Source organism: Rhipicephalus sanguineus, chromosome 2 (assembly GCF_013339695.2).
Source record: "Rhipicephalus sanguineus isolate Rsan-2018 chromosome 2, BIME_Rsan_1.4, whole genome shotgun sequence".
Lineage (NCBI taxonomy): Eukaryota > Metazoa > Arthropoda > Arachnida > Ixodida > Ixodidae > Rhipicephalus > Rhipicephalus sanguineus.
The window spans coordinates 125,786,592-125,808,899 of NC_051177.1; the positions used below are offsets into that span (position 1 = coordinate 125,786,592).

At 49.8% G+C, this 22,308-nt stretch overlaps 1 protein-coding gene across 1 annotated transcript; it reads left to right on the forward strand.

Annotated features, from left to right (window-relative positions):
• Window positions 1–231: 231 nt before the first annotated feature.
• LOC119381865 (disintegrin and metalloproteinase domain-containing protein 10) lies at window positions 232–20,920 on the forward strand. The gene is made up of 12 exons (XM_049412918.1): window positions 232–244; window positions 1,117–1,310; window positions 2,434–2,793; window positions 3,699–3,891; window positions 8,029–8,219; window positions 10,425–10,623; window positions 11,312–11,468; window positions 12,690–12,788; window positions 15,912–16,104; window positions 16,990–17,095; window positions 19,574–19,884; window positions 20,765–20,920. The coding sequence occupies exons 1-12, from the start codon at window positions 232–234 to the stop codon at window positions 20,918–20,920; spliced, it is 2,172 nt and encodes a 723-aa protein (XP_049268875.1).
• Window positions 20,921–22,308: the final 1,388 nt, after the last annotated feature.

Below are 22,308 nucleotides of genomic sequence, written 5' to 3' on the forward strand. Positions count from 1 at the left end.
GACGTCAAATCCACTTCGGAAATGACCCATATATGGGATGTGGGAAAGGCGTTCTTTCAAATGGCAACCTACTATAGGTGACATTTTGTTGAAACTCTCAACTCATTTTTTAATGCGCGGGGTTGTGGCTACTCATGCTTTTTATTTATTGTTTGTTGACGATAATGACAACCAAGGACCCCTGATGTCGTATTCAGATAACTATTTACTTGCCAACTTCACCTCGGAAAGATGGGAACCATTGGTAGGCCTACGTGAGAAGCACTTCACCGCTTCATTGTCAATTTTGCATTCATTGCGGAGCTCGTTTCCTTTCGGACTCGACCAACGAGGGGGTGGGGCGCTGCGGTAAAACTTGCCCGGTCCCCTCCCTCCAAATTGAAAACCCTGCGCATGCATATGCGGATAGGGGCACCTCACTAGTGGCTCTCGAGCAGGAGTTTATGTGAAACGTCACGCCATGTATTCCAGTCTGTTTATCTGCAAATTTGCCATCGTATTGCGTGTTCTTTGTCGACTCTTGCGTATTGCACATTAGTTCGTAAGCATAGGCGTGCGCAGGGAAGGCGCTGCGTTCGTCGCAGCGTCCTCCCTCCCAATTATGTCAATGTATGGCGCTGACATTGCGCCCCCCCTCGAGTCGCAGCCCCCCCCCCTCCCTATTATGTAAATGTGTGGGGCCGACTTTGCGCCCTTCCCTCTTAGGTGAATAGGGGGGGGGGCGCCCCCCCCCACTACCCCCCTCCCCGTGCGCACGCCTATGTTTGTAAGTACAAAGCACCAGACACCCTACACTCTTAGATGATTCACGGTCACTGACCAAGTCGGAAGAATTGATCTGACGCTTCGGAACCGCATGCGGGTTCCTTGTTCACTGCTACGATGTCTTGTCCATAAGTGCGCCGGTAAGTAACGTAGTCAAGAGTTCGACGAAAGTTCGTCTGGTCAGGCATTGGATGAGATGATTCACGGCCACTGACCAAGTCGGAAGAGATGATCTGATCATCTCATCCAATGCCTGACCAGACGAACTTTCGTTGAACTCTTGACTACCCTACACTCTAATTCACGCACAACGCTGTCTCCGTGGAGAACATCGCATATGCATTTTCTCAGGCGAGCCTTCGAGTCACGTGTACGGTGCCCTGGTGAACGGTGTGTTCCACGGCGCCATCCAGTCGCGGTCGGGTCGCTACTACGTGGAGAGCGCGCGACGGTTCTTCTCGGGGCCAAAGCCTTTCCATTCGGTTCTGTACGACGCCAGGGACGCCCGCTTTCCGGACACCGGCACGCCAGGCGGCTGGTGCGGAGTGCGCGGGGAAACCGAACGCTGGATGGACTCCGTGATGAAGAGCCGCGCGACCCTCGCCGCCGCCGCTGCGCCACGCTTCACTCAGTCCTAAGGTAATCACGCGCACGGCCACCTTACGGCTTGGGGACTGGGATCCATAAGCCGTAGAGACCCCAAGCTTTTGCGTTCTTTTCTACGCTCATTGCGTTCATCTGTACGGCCGCCGGTGTACAAAAGAACTCGAGAGCTCTGGGTCCCTGCGGTTTAGGGGCCACATGACTAAAACTGTGTATTAAAACGGACGCGCTTTACGGCTCGACGTAGATGTGAAAATGCCTTTACTTCGAAAGTTACAGGAGACAGCTGTGCGTGCACTGTGTAAGCATTGTGATTTGGTCCCAGAATATCAAACAAAGTGAATTTATAACGGTGACGAGGTACGTATAGCGCATGAAGCAGGTTTCAAAAGGACAGCTGTCGAACAAGAGACTGAGTCAACGCATGTACGCTGGAAGTGCCGAAATGTTTCCTAGGCCGGAATGTGCTGATGCCTCCTTCGTTCAGCCACTGCTGATCTCCCTAACAAAGCTGGCGTTTTGCTCTTTTCTTGGTAGTGGACAACTGGGCTGGACAAGCTTGCGTGATCTTTGAGCAGCATGAGTTTCGCACAGGTGCACTCTATGTGCCTTATAATGTGTGGAACAGCCGCGGCTTTCTTTAAGGAAAGCCGATAGTCATACATCCGGTTTGCAAATCCGACCTCTGCAATACACCTTTATGTTTATTCCACACTTCACTCGCGACGTACTTCGATGCCGAAGGCGCGTGGATTCTGTCGGGGACCTTGCATTCCGACACTCCACTCGCTATAGCGTTGGGCTGCCGAGTTCGAGTTCGCACATTCCAACCCGGCTTAAAATGGGGCTGCGATCGCAGCCTCATTTCAGTATCGATTTTGGCACACAAAGGCTTTGATAATGTAAGTGTAATACAGCGTAACAAGATAAGACACTTTAGTGCAGGCGCAAATGTAGAAAAGGCTATTTGTGTGCAACCCTGCTGCAGTGCGAGCCACGCTAACCTCTGCCTTTTCCTCAGTTGGTCCAGTTCACTCATAAGTAGCACAATCTTTTTCCTTACAGGTCCGTCACCGTCGAGACACAGTCCAGCGCTGGACGGCGAGTCCGAAACGGAATCGGCAGGCGTCCTTCAGGGACCGCGGCGAAACCAAGTTGCCCGACTCCCGCTCTCACGATGAGGAAGGGACGGGCAACGCGTCGGTGCGCATATTGCCCGTGTATTCTCGGCGTGTGTGCAACTTGAAGGTGTCCGTGGATCACCTGATGTACGAGCACATGTACAGAGGGGAGCAGAACCCGTCGCGTACGCGCGCCCGCATCACGGCGCTGATCGCGTCGCACGTGAACCGCGCCAGCGCCGTCTACCGGCGCACCAGCTTCGGCGGCATCCAGGACATCAGCTTCATCGTCCAGAAGATCAGAGTGAGTGCGAATGAAGGGGCGCGTGGGGTTACTGAATGGGCCTCCTAAGAGAGCATTGCGCCTCGAGCTCTTCTAATTCGGTCGTACTTCTTCAGACATCAAATATCGACGCAGACGCCTTTATTGCGATATGGTCACCCCAGGTGTATTTTTGCCGTCGCCGTCGGCTTAGCCGTGAGATTCCGTATAAACTTCAAAGAAGACAACATCGCCCCGCGCGTCGTATGTTCTATGTGCTAGTGAATATGTGTGCGAAGGCAGCCGACCATGGCGGCTCAAGTGGAGAGGAAACGCGCTGGTCATCTTCCATGGCACGAAATGCACATCGGAAGCCGCGGGGGGCGCGGTGGGGGCTGCGTGGCTCCGGAAGAAACTGCGTATATTGATGTTCTTCACATACCTTGACAGGGATCAGTAATTGGTTCAAACCTTTTTGGGAGCTGTGTTATAACCGCTCAGTTTGCGTTGAAGCGATTGACAATACGAAGGTCGCCTCACTCGACGTAGCGGCCCCGTTTCTTTACGTCAGCGTTTTGTTGAATTCAATGATCCTGGTCCATTGCTAAAGGAGTTAGCTGCTAGGCTTACTTTGTATAACATTCCAATTTGCTGCTGTCGCATTCATTGCTTCGCTCTTGCGGCGAAAATGCGACCTTTTCTTGTTTTTTTGAAAGCGAAGCTTTCGTTGGGAACCATCGATCAACGATCATTTAGGCATTTGACCTCCGTGCATATGTTTACAGCGGCGCTTCACACAGAGATATAAGTTAATATAAGCACAACTATACGTCAAACGTGCTTGCATTCTTTGGCTTTGGTTTCGTTGTACCACTAAACAACGCTAATTGGCATTAAAAGAGAAAGGAATATACTGCATGTGACATTCAATGACGACTCATGCGCAGATCAACGACAGCCGTAGCTGTGCCGAAGGCGTGAAGGAGGACAACCCGTTCTGCTCGGATGGCATAGACGCGGGCTACCTGCTTCACCTCACCTCGAAGGAGAACAATGACGACTTCTGCTTGGCCTACACCTGGACTTTCCGAGACTTTGCCGACGGCATCCTGGGCCTCGCTTGGATTGCCAGAGCGCAACGTGAGCTGAATTCTCCGTTATAGCAGCCCCGAAATTTTTATGATACATGGTGTTTTACCGAAAATAAATAATGAAAATAAATGTTTTTCTCAAATAGTCAAGGCTTTCAGCAAGTGGGCCCCTCCCCCCCGGAGAAAATTTCCTGGCTACGGGCCTGCACCAGGACCAAGCAGATTTATTATATATATATATATATATATATATATATATATATATATATATATATATATATATATATATATATATATATATATATATATATATATATATATATATATAAAAGCCACAACGAGAAATCATTCAGAAAAGGTTTTTTCCGAAGCAAGAAACCGAACGGGCGACCTCTCGCTCCGCAGCGCGCGGCGTTAGACGGCTAGGCCGCGAGAAATACGTCTTTCAGCATGCTAAAGGCGAGCTATTTATATACGCCATTTACTTCAGCATGCTTTCTTGGTCACCAGCGAGATGGCGCGAAGTGCGTGCGGGGCGCGGTTTAACGGGACCCTGAAACGGTTTTTTGAAGTTTTGTCAGCGTTTAGGCAAGATCATCCCTAAATCATTCACATCAGAAATCAAGCGACGCACCGTGTACCAAGGCCACTACGGGCAATTATATATATACCCTCCTCCTCACCCTGCCTTGCACCCTCAACTCAGACACGCTGGCATCGCCGGCAATCGCAGCGCTGTCATAAGCGCACTCGACGGTTTGAGCTTCGCCCAGTCATGGCCTCCGATATTGCGCGCAATCTCGGAGGCCCAGTGTGCCCGGCAGCACACCGCTCGTGGAGTGGTTAATATTTGCTCCGACAGGTGCCGCCACACTACCAGTCGATCTTATTTTATTATCCTGTACGGCGACAACCTGCAAAAGCATGCGGACAAACAAAAAGAGTTCGAGAACGATCACCGATAAGCGTAAACCCTGGCAATGTGGTTGTGTCTTCAGGGGTGAAGTTACCACCGCAGACATGTGGATCGTGGCGTTGAACGGATAGCGAGAGCGCGACGCTCATTGCGGCGACGAACTGAAGGGATTCCGCTCGCCAGATGCCTCACAAGCATTGCACGATGTCGCAGCTTTACAAGTCACCAATTGCTAGATATGTGGTACACAACACGGCTAGGGCAATTCATTTTGTCCAAGAAAAGAAACCTTGAGATAAGCACTGTCGCTCAGCTCACGTCAACACGGAGCACGTTGTAACACAGGCAGACGACGCTCGTTGCCCACAGGAGTTTCAGTGACGTGGACTGGACATATCCAATCAAATCAGCCGCCTGCATGACGTCGCGTGACGTCGCCACCGATCACAGCTGAGCCGCTGTGATCGGTGGTGATTCGCAGCTTTAAAGCCTTGCAATAAATTACACACTTTACGCACCTAGCTTAAATCGGTCTGTAAATGATCCTCACGACTTGCTCTACCGGCCCAATGTGTTCGTAAAAAATCATCAAAACCGTTTCAGGGTCCCTTTAAAGGTCGTCGCCCCGCTCCTGCCACGCCGATGCTCTTCACCCTTCAGGGCGTGGTAGCCTGCGCGCGCGCTTATCTCGAAGAATAGGGGGGGGGAGGTGTATGTCTTGCGCTTTCTCCGCGATATCCGTGCTGAAGTTACAGAGCGTACGAAGGTCACTTCGCTCGCTGCAGCGGCCGCGTTTGCGAAACGAGCACGCAGTTCAAACACAAATAAGTAACATCTGTGAGAGTTGTTAGTTCGCGCTCGTGTTGTCTGTACCCGTGCGTTCATTTCGTGCGTCCTGCTTTATATTCGAGCAGCACGCTTCAAGTGTCCAGCTGTGATGCATGATAGTTCGCGCTCGTCCTGTGTGTGTTCTTTTTGTGCGTCATTTGGGCTTGAGCGACGCGCTGGCAATTTCGAGCTGCTTTTCGTTCTTCACGTTACATTTCAATTTGTTGCTGTCGCATTCATTGCTTCGCCGTTGCGGCGTAACTGTGACTTTTTCTTTAACTTTTCAACAATTCTTGAAAACAAAATGACTTCTTTGCGCGTGGCTTTGCATTTCCTGTCGTTTTCACAGCAGAAGCTTTTCATGGCTCAACGAGTAGACAGTATCTTGTACATAGGCGTGCGCACAGGGGGGGGGGGGCAGGGGGGGCCGCCCCCCCTAATCACCTAAGAGGGGGGCGCGCGAAATCTGCCCCATACATTGACTTAGTAGGGTGGGGGGGCGCTGCAATGAACCTTTTCCCCCCTGATGGGCAACCCTGCGCACGCCTATGATCTTGTATATTGAGTCAACACCGGTACAGAATGGCAAACTCGCATAGTGTGAATTACGCCACGGGCGCAAGTCTCACCAGGCATATTAACCGAAGCCCTTTACAATGATGAACTTCGTTAGTGCTTGCCGGTGGGCTAGTTGGTTTGGAAGCATGGTGATAAAACAACGCTAATAGACGAGGACGGCGTGTGTGCCCCTTCCGTCCTCGTCTGTTAGCGCTGTTTCATCACCATGCTTACAATGATCGTCATCGCTTGAACTGCCGCAGCTGTTTCAGTATTGGACGCAAAGGCAGCCCAGTGGTGCAATACAAAAAAAAGTAGTGTTTAATGTCATCAGTGAATTATGTTGCTCTTACTTCAAAGTCAGAGCAGCTGGCCCTAGTACCACCAACGTTGACACAACGTTGCCACCCCATTGAGAAAGTTGCTTCAACGTTGCGGGAACATTGCGTGCTACTAGGGTGGGTGTGCTGGGTGTCGCAGTATGAGGATCCTAGAATGTATATACGATCCGAACGTAGCAGGAGCACACTTCATGCCCATTAAAGGTGATACTTGAATGAGTTGAGCGCATACGAGGACACGGACAGAAGGAAGAGACGTACACACACTGGCGCTACTAACAACAATGGTTTATTTCATTCTCCTGCCGATTCATATACCAGTTTTGCGCACGACAGTCACGTGAACACTCTTTCATAAAAAACAACAATTTGATAACAACCAGGGAATTCACCTCACGAGAAGATAAACAGGGTGCACAGGCAATGACAAGTAAATTTAATGATTCATGCGCAGAAAGTGTAATTCTTTAGCACTCAGGGACATTGAGGGATTGCTAACACAAGCGTCTCCAAGAAAATCGATTTGTTCGGCTTCAATGATCAGCCTAGTAATTTCGGACCGGTTCCTACTGACGACAACGGTTCCCTGAAAGTTCGGTTTGCACGCACAAGCATGGCAGTGTTGCGCCAGGAAGCCGTCAGGTGGGAAGTTGCCCACTTTATTACAGTGCTCTCCAAGCCGGACATTTAGGCAGCGGCCAGTCTGCCCAATGTAAGCACGGCCACAAGACTGTCCTCGTATGCGCTCAACTCATTCAAGTATGACCAACCAACAAGCCCGCATCGCCACCCTCGTCATTAAAGGTGCCCTGAACCACTTTTTTTTAAGTATTCATGAAATAACCTCAATGTCGCAGTTGATAGCCTCACGAATCGATTTCCGCAAAATTGCTCGAATCCGTCCCGAACGAGCGGAGTTACAGGGGTTTGTCGCACGCCTTCAAGCTCTTTCTCTCTTTTCTCGTCCCGACGAACGCACTGGAAGCTACACATGGGAGAAGTGGCACGAGGGAAAGAAGTTACGTCAGAGCGCATCATGACCTTGAGCGCGCGTGATGAAACGTGATTGCTCTCACCCGTTGTAATTCCTGTGAGCGTTAATGTGCCTACTGTGCAACGGTAGCAGACTATGGAGCGCGGCGCCGGCACGGGGCGGCACCCCGTGACAAGAAGCACATCTTGTCCAAACGCCGCTCTTGATGTATGTCGGCTATGGGCCAATAGCATGCTGTCTGCTATTTTACGTCAAACAGCAGGCGCCGGCAGCTCCGAAACCATAGTGAGGATAGGCCTCTGCATGAAAGGAGGGCGCCTAAGAAAATGACAACGTCGCGCTCCGCTTCTAAAATCTCCTTGTCGCGCACGATTGGAAGGTTTGGCTGAGTTGTTCGTAGCAGTGTCTACTTTCCGCAGGTCGTTTTTTTAACCAAGCACGAAGGGTGGTTCATAAATCTTGAGTCTTAATACGCCATAATAATCTGAGAGTGCACCGCAAGACATCGTAAGAATTCGATGCAGCACTATTAAACCATTCGGTGTGCAGTGGGTCAGGGTGGCATCTGCGAGAAAAACCGACCGTCCGTGGACCAAAATCCCGGCACGACCGAGTTCCGCCAGTTCTACCTGAGCCTAAACTCGGGCATCATGACGTTCCTCAACTACAACAGCCCGGTGTCGCAGGCTGTCTCCGAAATCACGTTCTGTCACGAGATCGGACACAACTTTGGGTCACCAGTGAGTGCAATAGAGCTTATCTGTTCTGTTTCGGTCACCTTATGCTGAGGTGCTGGTACGAATGATTGAAAAACGAAGTATAGCCACATAAATTCGACAGAGAACGAAGCTAAGCAAGGCGTAGGGGACGTAATTTGTAGTTCCTAATTAGTGTAGTACTAATTATAAGGTACGGGAGAATGAAAGTGGACGAAAGAAAGGCTAGCCGCCAATGGAAGCTTGTAGCGTCATCATCATCATTATTCATCATCATCATCGTTTTACCACCTAAGCGCCGCGCCTCTCGCGCAGCTCATGCTCAGCGCTCGAGGCGCGAGCAGTCAAGAACGTGCTCACGCTCCAGGGGGCTGGACGCCTTGACGTCTGCCTCTCTCGCTACAATTGGTGACTCGGACAGCGCAGCCGCTCATGCACGACATCCTGCTTGACGCCCTCCCGGCTGAGCTGCGTCATCTGTCCGCCGCGTCGTCATCCAGCCCGCAGCCATACGACGACCTCTGCGCTGCGGTGCTGGCCCGCTACGGCGAGACGTACCGCCCGCTACCGGGGACCCGTGAGTTCCGGGTTTCCCCTCCGTCAACGCGAGCGGTACCACCCGGCCCGCAGCAGGCTCCACGACGGCTACCTCGCCGCACGCCCTGGAGCCTGCCATAGACACGGACATCGTGACTTCCGCTGTAGGACCCCCAATTGCGGAGTCATCGCCAGCGATGTCCAACGAACCCGCCTTTTCGACCTCGACACTGTGCACATCTTGCCAGCAGGAACTACCATCCTCCTCGAAGTCTCCCGCAGCAGAATTTCAGGCCCCTAACCAGCTACGGCCGAACGTGCGTCACGCTGCGACGATGACAGAAAATCCCGAGCACCACCCGCTTGGCCCGCCACTGGTAGACCAGACCGCGTATCCCCTACCGGCCACGCAGGCAGACAACCCGCCTGCCGCCCCGCACACGCGCTCTCCTGCACCTACTAAACAACTTCATTCTGCGACTACAGCTGCACCGTCATCCAGTCTCTCCAGCATGGCTCATCACACCGAGATTAGTCGCGCCACGTCTATTTGCAGCGCACGCCTCGCGGCTCGTCTGCAGTCTACACGTCAGCTAATGCAGCAGCCGCATCCAGTAATGTGCCACCGCCAACGCCATAACCAGCACCGTCGTCGCAACAACTGCGTCGCACGCCCATCCCAGCTACGTTCGTGCCGACGTACGTCTAAACACGCTGGCCCAGACGAACTACGCCTACGATCCACGCTGTTTTTAAGATACCTTCGCCCGAGTGTGCGCAAGAACCGCCAGCATCACAACAGCTTGTGTGGGTGCCAATTTCGCTGGGCTGCACAGCGGAATTTCTCGGCCCACTACCGATTTCCACGTCATCAGTGTCGCTCGCTCCTTCCAACAGCGTCTCTTCGTCGCGACCCTCGCCCGCTGCGCTGCTCCCAGAGTCGCCCCCCAGAGACTTTGTCATTTCTGACGGCTACGTGAACATTCTTGTATATACGCCCCCATAGTTTTCATTCCGGGCTCATTTCTGCGGGGGGGAGTAATCTGTAGCGTCATCATCATCATTATTCATCATCATCATCGTTTTACCACCTAAGCGCCGCGCCTCTCGCGCAGCTCATGCTCAGCGCTCGAGGCGCGAGCAGTTAAGAACGTGCTCACGCTCCTGGGGGCTGGACGCCTTGACGTCTACCTCTCTCGCTACAAGCTGAAGCCAAAACCTGAAGCTATTACGTGCGTGCGGTGCGCTAACAGTCGTGCCGCAGCGGCGTCTATTTTGTAACAAACAAAAAGAGCGCTCAGATTCCTATATTCTTAGTGCGTGGTAATAGTTTACGTCGATGAGATCCTTCACTAGTTCGGCGTAGGCAGCAGTTCGAAAAGGTCGGCCGATGTCATTCAACAGTTAATGAGCATTGGCCAACGCTGTAATTGTAGTTAACCAACATTAGGCACCATTTAACCAACATGAACCAGCGCTAACTAGCGCTGGTAGAATGCGAGTGTGCCCGGGATACCCGGGAGTTGAATTCGCTCAGAAATCGCTATTGTGATCATACCCCGTTATGTAAAGTGGCTTGCGGGTGCTTACGAAGCCATTACCTTCAAGAATACTGGTGCGCTGATGATCTCGCTCTGCTCAATCATATATATTTGCCGCGATTTTTTTTTTCGAACGCGGGTTAATCCGCAGCACGATTCGCCACCCGGCGTCAGCTGCTACGGCGCGTGCGCCCCTTGCGGCGCTCGCGGCAACTACATCATGTTCCCGTCGGCGACCAAGGGCTCCGAGTTCAACAACGACAAGTTCTCGCCCTGCAGCATACGCAACATCACCAACGTCCTCAAGCCGATGTTCGAAGGGCGAAGCAACCGCGAGAACTGCTTCCAGGGTGAGCTCGTGCAACGGACTAGTACGATTTCAGTACTTAGCTGTTATGAAGTACCGAACTGTACTGAAAGCGTGCCCCTCTCCCGTTCTTTGTCTTCCTCCTTTCCTGGCGAAGTTAAATCATAGTAAAAGGTGAGGGTAAATCATAGTAAAGCAATTTTGGAGTGTCAAGGCAAGGAATGAGTGAGGCGAGGGAGGGGAGGGGAACCCTGCTTAGCTTTAATCGTTCTTTGCTAAACCGCGCTCTTCTTCGCCTAGCTTTGCACAACTTTGCAGAGGCTTCCATCAGCGCCGCTGGCCACTGGTGTTTGCGATAGCAAAGCAACGCCTAATTTTTTCTTCGATTACAGCCAAGAAAATTACTTTTTTATTGTTGAGTTATAACTAATTCTGAAGCCCCCTTAGTTTATATTGTTGCTTCATATACCAAAAATGCAAATTTAGTGAAACTTCGCTGCTTAGTGAACTATGGAGTTCTATTTCTCGTGCAAGTAATGTTCACACTCTTCGAGTAATCCAGCTCAAAAACTAGGATTGTGTTATTTGACTCGGCCAATATCTCAAAAGTATTAACAATGAAATAAAGGAATTTGGCATAAGTGTGGCGAATGTAATAAATGCGGTGGCCCCGCTTATGAGGATGATATGGCTTTCTTTCTTTCTTTTTCTTTTTTTACTTTGGCACGCAGTGGACGGTGGCCCGATCTGTGGCAATGACATCGTGGAAGAGGACGAGGAGTGCGACTGCGGCTTCTTCGCCAACGACTGCCAGGAGAAATGCTGCTACCCTCGCCACAACACGCTCGGTGCGCCGGGATGCACGCTGCGCAAGGGCAAGGACTGCAGGTTCCAATCCGCCTTTTTTCACGACGCCCCGGCGCATGCGCCCTCCCCTAGTGAAAAAGTCGCGAAACGTGTCCCCCATCTCGGAGGATTTGCTTCTGGAATACCGCTTCTCCCGGCCTTTACCAAACCCCTAGCGAAACGGCAGAGGGAAGCACAGGAAAATGAAAGAGGCGGATTCCATTCATAACAGTGGTCTGCAAATGAAACCCGATTCTCGGAGCGCGTGGCTGCTGGCGGTGAGAGTGACGGCGAGGGTGAGAGCGTTGGTGACGCATGGGGACTGCATTCGGTGCGCAGTCGTTCAGTCAGTGGTTCTCGGTGAATCTGGCGGAGCGCTACAATCCTTCGCACCGCTCACCCCCCCCCCCCCCCCACTCCAGCCGTTTCGCGCGGCATGACACGTGAGCGCATTGCTTTGAAGCCACAGCAAGCAGCGCCCCGCCGGCGCAACCAAGAGCCTCAGACGGAACGACTGTTTACCGGACGAAGTCACGACACGTCACGAACGCTCTCGCCCTCACCGTTACCCTCACCACCAGCAGCCACGCCCTCCGAGTATCGTGTTTCGATCGCCGAGTACGGTACACTAAGCCTCTTAAGACATGACTACGTGCGGTATTTGTAACGACGCAGCAGATTTGTTGAGGCAGCGGTGAAGTGGTATACAGGTATGCTCAAGACTGTGTTTACTGGAATTATAAAATTGATTTTTACTATCGACGTGAACTCCACACCGAGCTAATTTCATGCCACTGCGGCTACCCGCAAGGCCTAATTGCCTAAATGTTTTTTTTTTGATAGATTAAAAATTAGCCATCCGCACATGCCACAATGTTGGAATGTTCAGAGGGCAGCATCATGTGTGTTTCTAGTCTGGGCTTAGACTCTAGGATGGAGATGTTTATTTGCAGCTATTGATTCTTGTCCACTGGGAAATATGTACGCGATTGTTCCTATACCCTCTGGTGCTTTACGCAGGCGGATAACCATTGCTGATGAGTTAGAGGATTAGCTTACTTCAGCAAAGTACTGTGGTTAAAGATTGCGCAAAGTTTATTAAAGCGTGTAAAAAGTAATGCTAAAGGCGGCCTAACGTTATCTGCATGGCTCTTGATCCATTGATCTGCTTAACTGGCTGTGAAGTAAACACGAAACGGGGCCCAACTGTATACTCCTTGGTGAAGATATGGCTGCATACAATGCCTTCAATCTCTGTCGCAGTCCGTCGGCCGGCCCGTGCTGCAGCACCGAATGCCGGCTGCACGACTCCAGCGTGATGTGCAGCACAGACAACCTGTGCCGGAACGTATCGTATTGCGAGTATCCTTTTGCACGTTGGCTGTGGCTGCGGATTGCATTCCTGTACCCGAGAGCGAAGCTTCGAGCTTACTAGTCCAACGTCAGGGCGACTGAGTTACCGTGATAGCGGCATTCCGGAACGATTGCGAAATTAGAATTTCAGCACGTCCAATTAACCCTAAATTGTCAAACTTAGCACAATCGTAACTGTTGAAATCACTTTCATCTATGACTTGAAAAAGAAAATGCAAGCGTATGCTTTTAGCAACTGAAAGCTACAACTTCACACCACGTCTATTGTTTCTCTTGCCATATATATGTCCGTATGTTTCGCGTTTTTTTTTCTTTCGTACTTGCATTCCAAAGTCGTATATCGTGTTTCCATGGACATGTTTTCGTGTGTAACCAATTTTTACCGTACATTTCGTCTAACTGGCTTACTTCTTGTATCTAGTCGCCACAGTATAGTATAGTATAGTATAGTATAGTATAGTATAGTATAGTATAGTATAGTATAGTATAGTATGGTATAGTATAGTATATACAGTAGCAGTATATAGTAGTATAGTATAGAGTACGAATCAACGTACGCAAGTCCGCATCCGAGAAGACCGGATGTCACAGGCGTCGGGGTGCAATCGGATGGCTTGTAGCTCATGAAGATGTTGACAAGTCGTGATGACATCCTCGACGGTGGTGGGGTTTTTGACGGCCAGAGCGTTGAATGCGACATGGCCTATCCCTTTGAGGATGTGTCGAACACGATCAGCTTCTGGCATTGCCGAGTCCACGCGTCGGCAAAGGGCAAGTACGTCTTCGATGTACGAAGTGTACGTGTCCCCTGGGTGTTGGACACGCCCGTCAAGCTTTCGTTTCGAGACCTCAGAATGGATGTTTGGTGTCCCGAAAATCCCCCGGATTTGTTGAGCAAAGGTAGGCCAATCAGCGAAGCTGGTCTCGTGGTTACAAAACCAAGTTTTTGCTACGTCGGACAGATAGAAGGCAACGTGATGAAATTCTTAAGGTTCGTCCCATTGGTTGTACACACTTGTCCTGTCATACTCCTTGAGCCATACTTCAACATCGTCGCGTGGAAGACCGGAGAAGATGGATGGGTCCCGCTGCCGGGCGGTGACAGTCCATGCGGGGGCGGGTGGTTGGGATGGGCATGGCGGATGGTCCGGGCAGCGTTTCTTGGGCAATCACAGCTGATAGGCGGAGCAAGCGGCGAACCGAACGAAGCTCCAGGGGAACGCGACGTCGTAGAGGACCTGGGTATCGAAAGCAACCTCCACCACTCTGCAAGGCAGCACAGTTGTGGTGTCGACGACGTTTATTCGGCAGAGTTGCCTGACCAACCCTTTGAACGAAGTAGACGCTCACAGTGATGATGATTATTTACAGGTGAAGAAGATGAAGGATGAATGCTGTAAATATTATATAATATGTAATTACATACAAAATCTTGCTTCGAAAAGAAAACCTGCCAACTTGTGAGAAATGCCACGAACTTCTTACAATAATGCACATTGTTAAAACTTGTCCACGCAGTGACGCGCAGAGGCGAAAGCTTTTTTTTTAACAGGTTACATAACTTGAGCATACCTTTACACCCTGGCTTAATATTTGGAAATAAACCGCTATAGTACCCTTCACAGAGCTGAAGTTTTTTGGAAGAAACGGGCTATAACATTGGCTTGAGAGTTTCGATACCTCAAATATCTGATTTTTTGTTAGCTTGTGGCTGGCGAAGCATAACCTTAGTCACTTTTGCGCCACAAACACCGAATTACAGTTAACTATATCGATTGTTTGAATATTCTCGACTCTCTTCTCTAAAGATCGTCATAACCATCGTCATTGTGGCAAGAAACTGTGAGCAGGGAATAGACATCGCTGTCAAGTTGCCTACAGCCGAGTTCTTAAGGATTCTTTTTTTACTCGAGAAGCATCTGAAGGACAACCATTGCCGCCACTGTATGATTGCAGCATAGAGGGATATACCAGCCGCATACGTAGCGTCTTCAAGATCGTCGGAAAAACACACAGGAATATATCTTAACATTGGAATATACGCACATCATGGCCGTTTGCGCGCGGGTGAACAAATACGCCGGAACTTGCGAAATCCTCCAAGCTGTATTTTTGTAAGTTGGCGTAACAGACACTCCGTTGTTCATACGTTATATAAGTTGCTTCCCGGTCGAGCCCCATCAAAGCTACTTCAGTTTCAAGCGAGCACTCACCTCTCCAGCCAAAAGACTCACATGGTCCCTATGAATTCGCCTAAGACGACTCGAATGCGAAAGCCATCTTCTTATTCTTCTTTTCATTCAATCGTGTCGACCCTCCCTCGCCCCCCTCCGAAAGCTTTACGCGCCTAACGGGGTTTCGCACTGCCTCCAAGATCGGAGGCATTGCAAGCTTTCTGCACTTCACCTGGTTTTGCACTGCCCCTGTGATTGGCCTAGCTTTGATGAAACGACGATATCATGTGATGAAGTCATCATGTGACGTCATTGGGACGTAACAAAATTCGGAGATCTGTGATGTCATGACGATGTCATATGATGACGACATCACGTTATGGCGATTTTTGGCATCATTCGTGTTGAAGCCGACACCGCTGGACGCTGACGCCCGCCCATATTCGCCAAAAGGGGGCGCGAATTCGGCGCACTACCTTAACGCAGTCGCTCCTCTCACGTCATTTTTTAACGCGCAGGGTGACCACGACGAATGCTTTTTGACGATAATGGCGACCAAGGACCAGTGATGTTGCGTTCAAATAAACGTTTATTCCCTCCTTTACCCTTGAGAGCCTGGGACACATGGCAGGCCTTTGTGAGAGACGCGTCAAAGCTTCATTTTCATTTTCACTTTTGTATCCATTCCGGAACTCTTTTCCTTTCAGACTCGATCAGGGGGAGGAGGGGGGTCGGTGTAGTAAAACTTGCACCCCCCTCCCCTCCTAATGGGGAACCCTGCGCCCGCCTATGTTGAAGAGGTTGTGTCCCGTCTTGCTCTTTCGCCGTCCAAGTGATTTCTTGCTCTACTGCGTTGAATTATTCATTATCTACCAACTAGCCCATCGGCCAGTCCTTTTAAAGAGAGACGCCTTCCTTAACCGCCTCGTGCGAAAAGCGGCGTCAACGCCACCTGCCCGCCGGGTCCTCCGAAGCCCGACATGACGCCCTGCAACGAGGGCACTCAGGTGTGCCAAGCCGGCGAGTGCGCGTTGTCCATTGCACTAAGTACGGGCTCAAGGACTGCACGCTCGCCGGGTCCGAGTACACGGTGGACGAGCTATGCCTGCTCGCCTGCGAGGGACCGTCTGGTAAGGAGCGCCGTATTTCAGTTTGTGTACAGACGGTGCATTGTTTGATGACGTAGAAAGCGTGCGGAGGATAGACAGAGATACTGGTGGAATCACCAATAATTGAGTTCAGGTGGAATTATGGCAGTGTTACAGTTGTAGCGCATAGCCAACTGTAGCCATTGATGGGCGACAGTTGGCCGGCGCTATACCCAGTGTTAGGAGTGCGCGAGCAGTGGTGGTAGTTACGGGAAGTTGGTGGAAGAGGGTCAAGAGTACACTGTTAGAAAAAGGAACACACACACACACGCACAAACACACACATACACATACACGCGCACACACGCGCACGCACACGTGCACACACGCTGATTTGTTTCACAGTACCGCAGATATTCCTAGAGTTATAAAGTGCAGCACAGGGATATATACGTAATTCAAGGCATAAATTTAACATATAGTCAGCGCTGCGATATATTTGTGCGTAAGTCGGCAAACTCGCGCATAGGGTCAGACCTACCCTTGAATCTGAGTCCAAGTGAGCCCGTCTGAATAAGAATTTAGGTGAAACTGGGTCAGAGTGAGCCTGTTTGATTAAAACCTTTTGCCGAGTTTGTGTAGGACTGAGCCACACTGAATATAAAACAATGAGAGCGAAGGAAAAATTGTATTAGAGTAAGTTCTGTTCAGATTGCTGACCTGAATCAAACCCGCTATAATGTAACGGCGACGGCCGAAATGCGACGTGGCGCTCCGCACATCGCACGAGTGCAGAGAACAGCCGAGTACTGGACTGGGCGCTGGCTTCGGTCGCGTTGTCGTCGGGGGCCGTGGCCGCCACTTGCAACCATCCCCCTCTCGCACTCGATGAAGAGGTGCCGCTTTTAACCGGCGTCCTTATCGCAGCAACGCAAGTTGTCTACGCTACGACTCGACAGTCACGGCAACTGGCCTCGAATGACCCCTCCTGTTTACTTCTCAGTCCGCTTCCTCCGCAGCACGCTAGAGGCAGGTTTGGAAATGAAATTGGGAAAGGCTCCCTGAGCGGTGCGAAATATCCGGACGTATGCCGGCAGTGTATGCTAGTGTTGGCTAACTGTTGACTAGCATCGTGAAATGTTCCGTAAGTGCGTGTTAATGTTGTGTAGATGTTGCGAACTTTTGGCTAAGATATCGGCTAGCATTGACTAGTGTTGGCTAGCACTGCATAACGTTGGCTCTCGGTTGGCCTTCTCTTGTGCTGGCTAAGGTAAAATACAGTCATGCGGTGTCGGTGATCCGCTCATATAGCAATGAAATAATTATTACATGTGTACGTCTATGACTGTCTCTTATAGTCTGACGTTACCCGACCTCGCAAGAATGCGCCTACGAACTCCGCCTATCGTAGGCACGCCAGCGCGCCGGAGCGTGCATTTAAAGCTAACGTCTGCGCTCGGAAGCGAGTGCCGACGTTATGTCGGCAATATAAACTACTTCGTCGCGGTGTAGTCAACGTGCCGGGCTGGTAGGTAGGTAAAAACTTTATTTTTCCTTTTGAAAGGAAAGCGGCGAAGAGATAGGGGAAGGTTGCTACACACGTTAGTCCTACGCAACCCTCCCTGTCCAACCCAGGATGGCCTCCGGGACGTCGGGTTTGAAGACGCGCAAGGCAGCCTCCCACTGCTCTTCATTATCTAATACTTTACGGAGGGACGCGGGGGAGGAGGGGGGGGGGGGGTAAGCTGGCGTCAAGTGTACCCTGCTCCATTTGCGCAAAGACGTCGATTCGCATGTCAAACACCAAGATACTTGCTGAGCTGACTGCTTGTCATGACATCGATACCACGGTGCTTGGGACCTTAGGGTTTTTGCGCTTATTAATTCAAATAATTATGTTAAAGAGGATGCGCCAGTGAAGAAATGTTATGATAAGGGTGCGCGAATTTCGCATTGTTCAAAGTCTGTGAGGGGATATATTAAACTTTTTAAGAGCTAGAGCAACAACGAGGTAATGAAAAGACATGGGCTAAGTTAGCGTGGCAAGCTCGAGGTCGTCATTGCCAGTTTTGTGAAGGGATTATACATGTTGCGCTGTTTTACCACACCAACCGCGAGTCATCTCCCATAGTAGGGTACAAATGGTTCTCTTAATCGTTTACCTTTGGTTCTAAACCAGTGGCGTAGCCAGGGGATGGCGCACCGGGCCCGTGCTCCCCCCCCCCCCTCCAGCCTCCACCCCCTACCGAATTTTTCTTCTCCCATGGGATACAAAGCACACTACCAAACTTACCTGCCTGGACCCAATGTCGGATCAAAGGCATTCCTCTCCCCCCCCCGTCGACAAAAATTTCTGCCTACGCTGTTCTAAACATAGTGCACATGTTAATCGTCGGTGATATAATAATTTTTTCTAAACACGTAGAAGGGCATTGACGGTCGGCAGAGCCCTTTCCGTCTTGTATTGGGACTGCTTATCCCTCTCCCATAGTGGAATATATAATGCGTGAATAGTCTACCTTTTTTTTTTTTCAAAGACTTCGAGGTGGATTTATATAGTAGTGAATTCGTTCACGATTTTTTTCTGTGCAATGCTTACGCAATGTATACCGACTCAAAAGCTACTTGCGCATAAGGGCCCGTTCGACTTGCATGTTTTCGATGAGCAAACTCTATTTTGCCTGGCAGTAAAGCAGTGCCAATGCATGTGAATTGGAGGCATCGGTGCCAGGCTCAAGCAGGCTGACTGCCACGCGCAGCAGCGTTGCCGCATTTACGTGTAGTTCTTACTTACAGTTTGTCGTCGCTACCAACTCTTAGAAGCGCCCGTTTAAATTACCGGTAATCAATTCAAGGAATGTTAAGATGAGAAAAGAAATGGAGTACCGAGGTTCGCCCGCCGTAATATGCGCAACCACGAGGCTGCTTTTAGAACGACCTCAGGCGTTCTACCGTAGTTGCCGCCAGATTTGAATGCTCAAAGCTGCATTCTCGCCTGTCAAGCGATTGACTGCATGCAGATGACTACTGAAATAAGTAATGCGAACTACAATAAGGATTGCCGAACACAGAAAGCACTCTATTAAAAAAAATCTACAGCCCATCGATTGCGTGAAGATGGTCGTACAGCCAAGTGGTGTACGCACGATGATCCCCCTTGTGGCATGTCTTGCACTGACTTGCTGCCCTCAGTGGTAGCGGGAACCCTTCGTTGCCGTGTTGCCTCGGCTTCGCGAGTTCGCATTTCGGGGTCGTCGGCTCTCCGCTGGCGAATTGCCTCAGCTGCGCGAGTGCGCAACACTGCGTCTTTGCAAGCTCGCACGTCCGTACGCGCGAGTCTATATGATTGGCCAGCGAGATCACGTGATGTCATGAATGCGCCTCTATATTTGAAATGCGCGCGATTACACGTGATTGGCCAAAGAAAGATGACGTGCCCCGCCGGCTCAGCCAATGGACCCACTAGGTGTTTTCTGCGGACGCCGATTACTACGGCACACGCTAGCCTAAGGGAGCTTCACTGTAAAAAAACGAAAAATCAACAACCAATCCGTTGTGTACGAGCCTGATTTCAGTCCAGTGTTAGAGTTGTCCACCAAAATCATTTATTCTGCAGGGGGCTGCCTCCCTGCGTGCGATTTCCCTTCCATGAAGGCTCACTGCGGCGTGACGATGACTCCCGGCTCGCCGTGCAACGCACTGCGGGGCTATTGCGACGTGTTCCGCAAGTGCCGTGACGTTGATGCCGAGGGACCGCTGGCGCGCCTCCAGCGCATCTTCTTCGGCGAAAAGTCCGTCAACAAGATCAAGGAATTCATCTCGGTAGGCATGCGCAGAACGCCTAACTTCAGCGTTTCAGAGCTTCGAAAAATTGTTGTATTGTTTCCTTCTACAAGAAACAAAAGGATGTTGACGCTAAAGGCATAGCGCCTGACAGAGGACTTAGCACCCTTGTACAAAGTTCGTACAGCACTGATATTTGTCCGATAATATATCAATCAACATTGATAAAAGAAACAGCTTTCGCGGCATCCAGCCCAACATGGACAAAACAAGCGATAGAAGAAAAGAACGTAAATAAAGTTTTGATATTGCATTAAATCGGGCTGTGACTATAAAAAAAAGAGCTTGTACCTAAGATACCGAAATAACCACCACTCTGGAAAAAAGTAAAGTGGAACAATATAAAACACGCAAAACATAATATTGCTGTGGTTAATATAATACATGCAATACCAATTTCCATTGCCCAACTATATACTATCGTTACTTACAGAAGTACTTCTCAGGCTACTTTGTGTGCTAACCATCAAAACATACATCTTCGGACATTATGATTTTTTAAAACTTGCAGCTGTAGATTTATGTAGATTCTAAATTAAGCTTCTGTTCTAATTTGTTTAACGTGTAAGTTGTTTGGTAGGTAAAAATATGTTTTACATACTTTTTGCGTAACTTTTGGCTAACAGAGAGAGAGAGAGAATGGCAAGACGCAAGCGTGTGTGCTTCTTATGGTCGCGACGGTTAGGAATGGTTTATTTACCGTGCGTTCCCGAAGGGCTCGTCCTGGCGTTGAACCGTAATAATGCCCTTGGTGGCCTCATTATGCCACCAAGGGTTTCTCGTGTCGCTTCTTGACGAGCTCCCTTCAACAAACCATATCTAATGAACACACCGTCACCAATCACGTGGTGTTCGGCAGATCCACCCTCTGCTTTCCGTATTCCTGGCGCTGGGTTCGTTGTGGCTGATGATTGTCGTGTTCCGCTGCCTGGCCGTCCATACGCCCACCAGCAACCCGAACAAGAAGCCGGCCCACAAGCTCAAGGACACGCTCAAGCAGCCCTGGAAGCTATAGGTGAGGCAGAGCGCGGCTCATCTGTGGAGCCTCTGTCTGTGGCAGCTCTTTTACTGCGTTAACAATAGGACCGTCAGCTCGGGGATATTGTTCACAGAGGCGATCAGAGGCCGGTAGCTTTTGGGAAGCTTTGAATGTGGGCTGGACGGAAAGGACGGGAGCATAGGCTGAAGGGTGGTGGCAGTGGTGACGAGGAGTTCGCAAATAAATAAATAAATAAATAAATAAATAAATAAATAAATAAATAAATAAATAAATAAATAAATAAATAAATACTCGGTCACTTATGCACTCGCCTAAGACGACTAGAAGATGAAGCACATCTTGTTGTTATTTTGCTTGTTTTTATTCTCAGTCGATTCTGGAGTAAGCTTTCTCGTTTCCTGCTCCATCTTTTCTTTTTTTTACGTTCTGGAAAATGTGTTATTCGAAGTTCCACCTAATTTAACTTTCCGCATTAAATACTGTCCTTCAGAAGCTATCCAGACATGGGTGAGATTTTCTGTTGCTAGCTTAGTGGTCAAGTTAAGGGGACTTCCATAACAGTTTTCGCGCGGGGACGCTTACAACGTCGAACATTAATAAATCGGAGAAAAGCTAGCAACAGAACGTATGCATCATATTCTCAAGTTTTTGCTTTGAAACTTGATAATTGTGACGCGTAAATGCAATTGACTTACGCATGCGTAACTCAATAGAAAACAACTTTTTTGGCGTTATTTTTGTTATCGTTTTCGTACTTATTGTTCCGAGTCCACGTTGGACGTCAGCTGTGAGTACATGCACTGTAGCGGCGGTGGAAGTTGGCACTATGTTCTACAATAGACCAGTAGCTTTCATCGCTCCGTGCACATTACTACCGCCTGTCCTGATGTCAGTAATATTGGAGGATGCAATCTTGGCGCTTACTATGCAGCGTCTTTTGTAAAGCTGGGACAGCTGCGGGCAAGCTCTTCTGTTGTAGAGTGCAGATTACTCTAGATTTCACCCTCCCCCCTTTTTTTTCTGACGGCTTCGCTAAAATGAAACAAATTAGCAAAAAACTAACCCCGTTCTCCAGATTTTGATAAATTAAAGTGAAAGTACAATTTTCAAGAAGGTTGCAAGTTGGGTACCCGCTGGCGGCGAGTCGTTTTTTCGTCCGCTTTACTTCACTTTCCAACTATATCATAATAACTACGCTTCAGCTTAAAACCAGTACCCCCCCCCCCCCCCCCGCTTGCTTTCCTTAGCTTCATTATCTGTGGTAATAGCTAACGACAATCGTTTAACTAAGAGTAGCAGACGTTAACCGTTACTTAGCCAATACCAGCCTCCCTGTCATTTAGCTAAACGGACATTAGGGATCACCTGACCATCACTACGTTAGCGATCATCTGACCATCAGT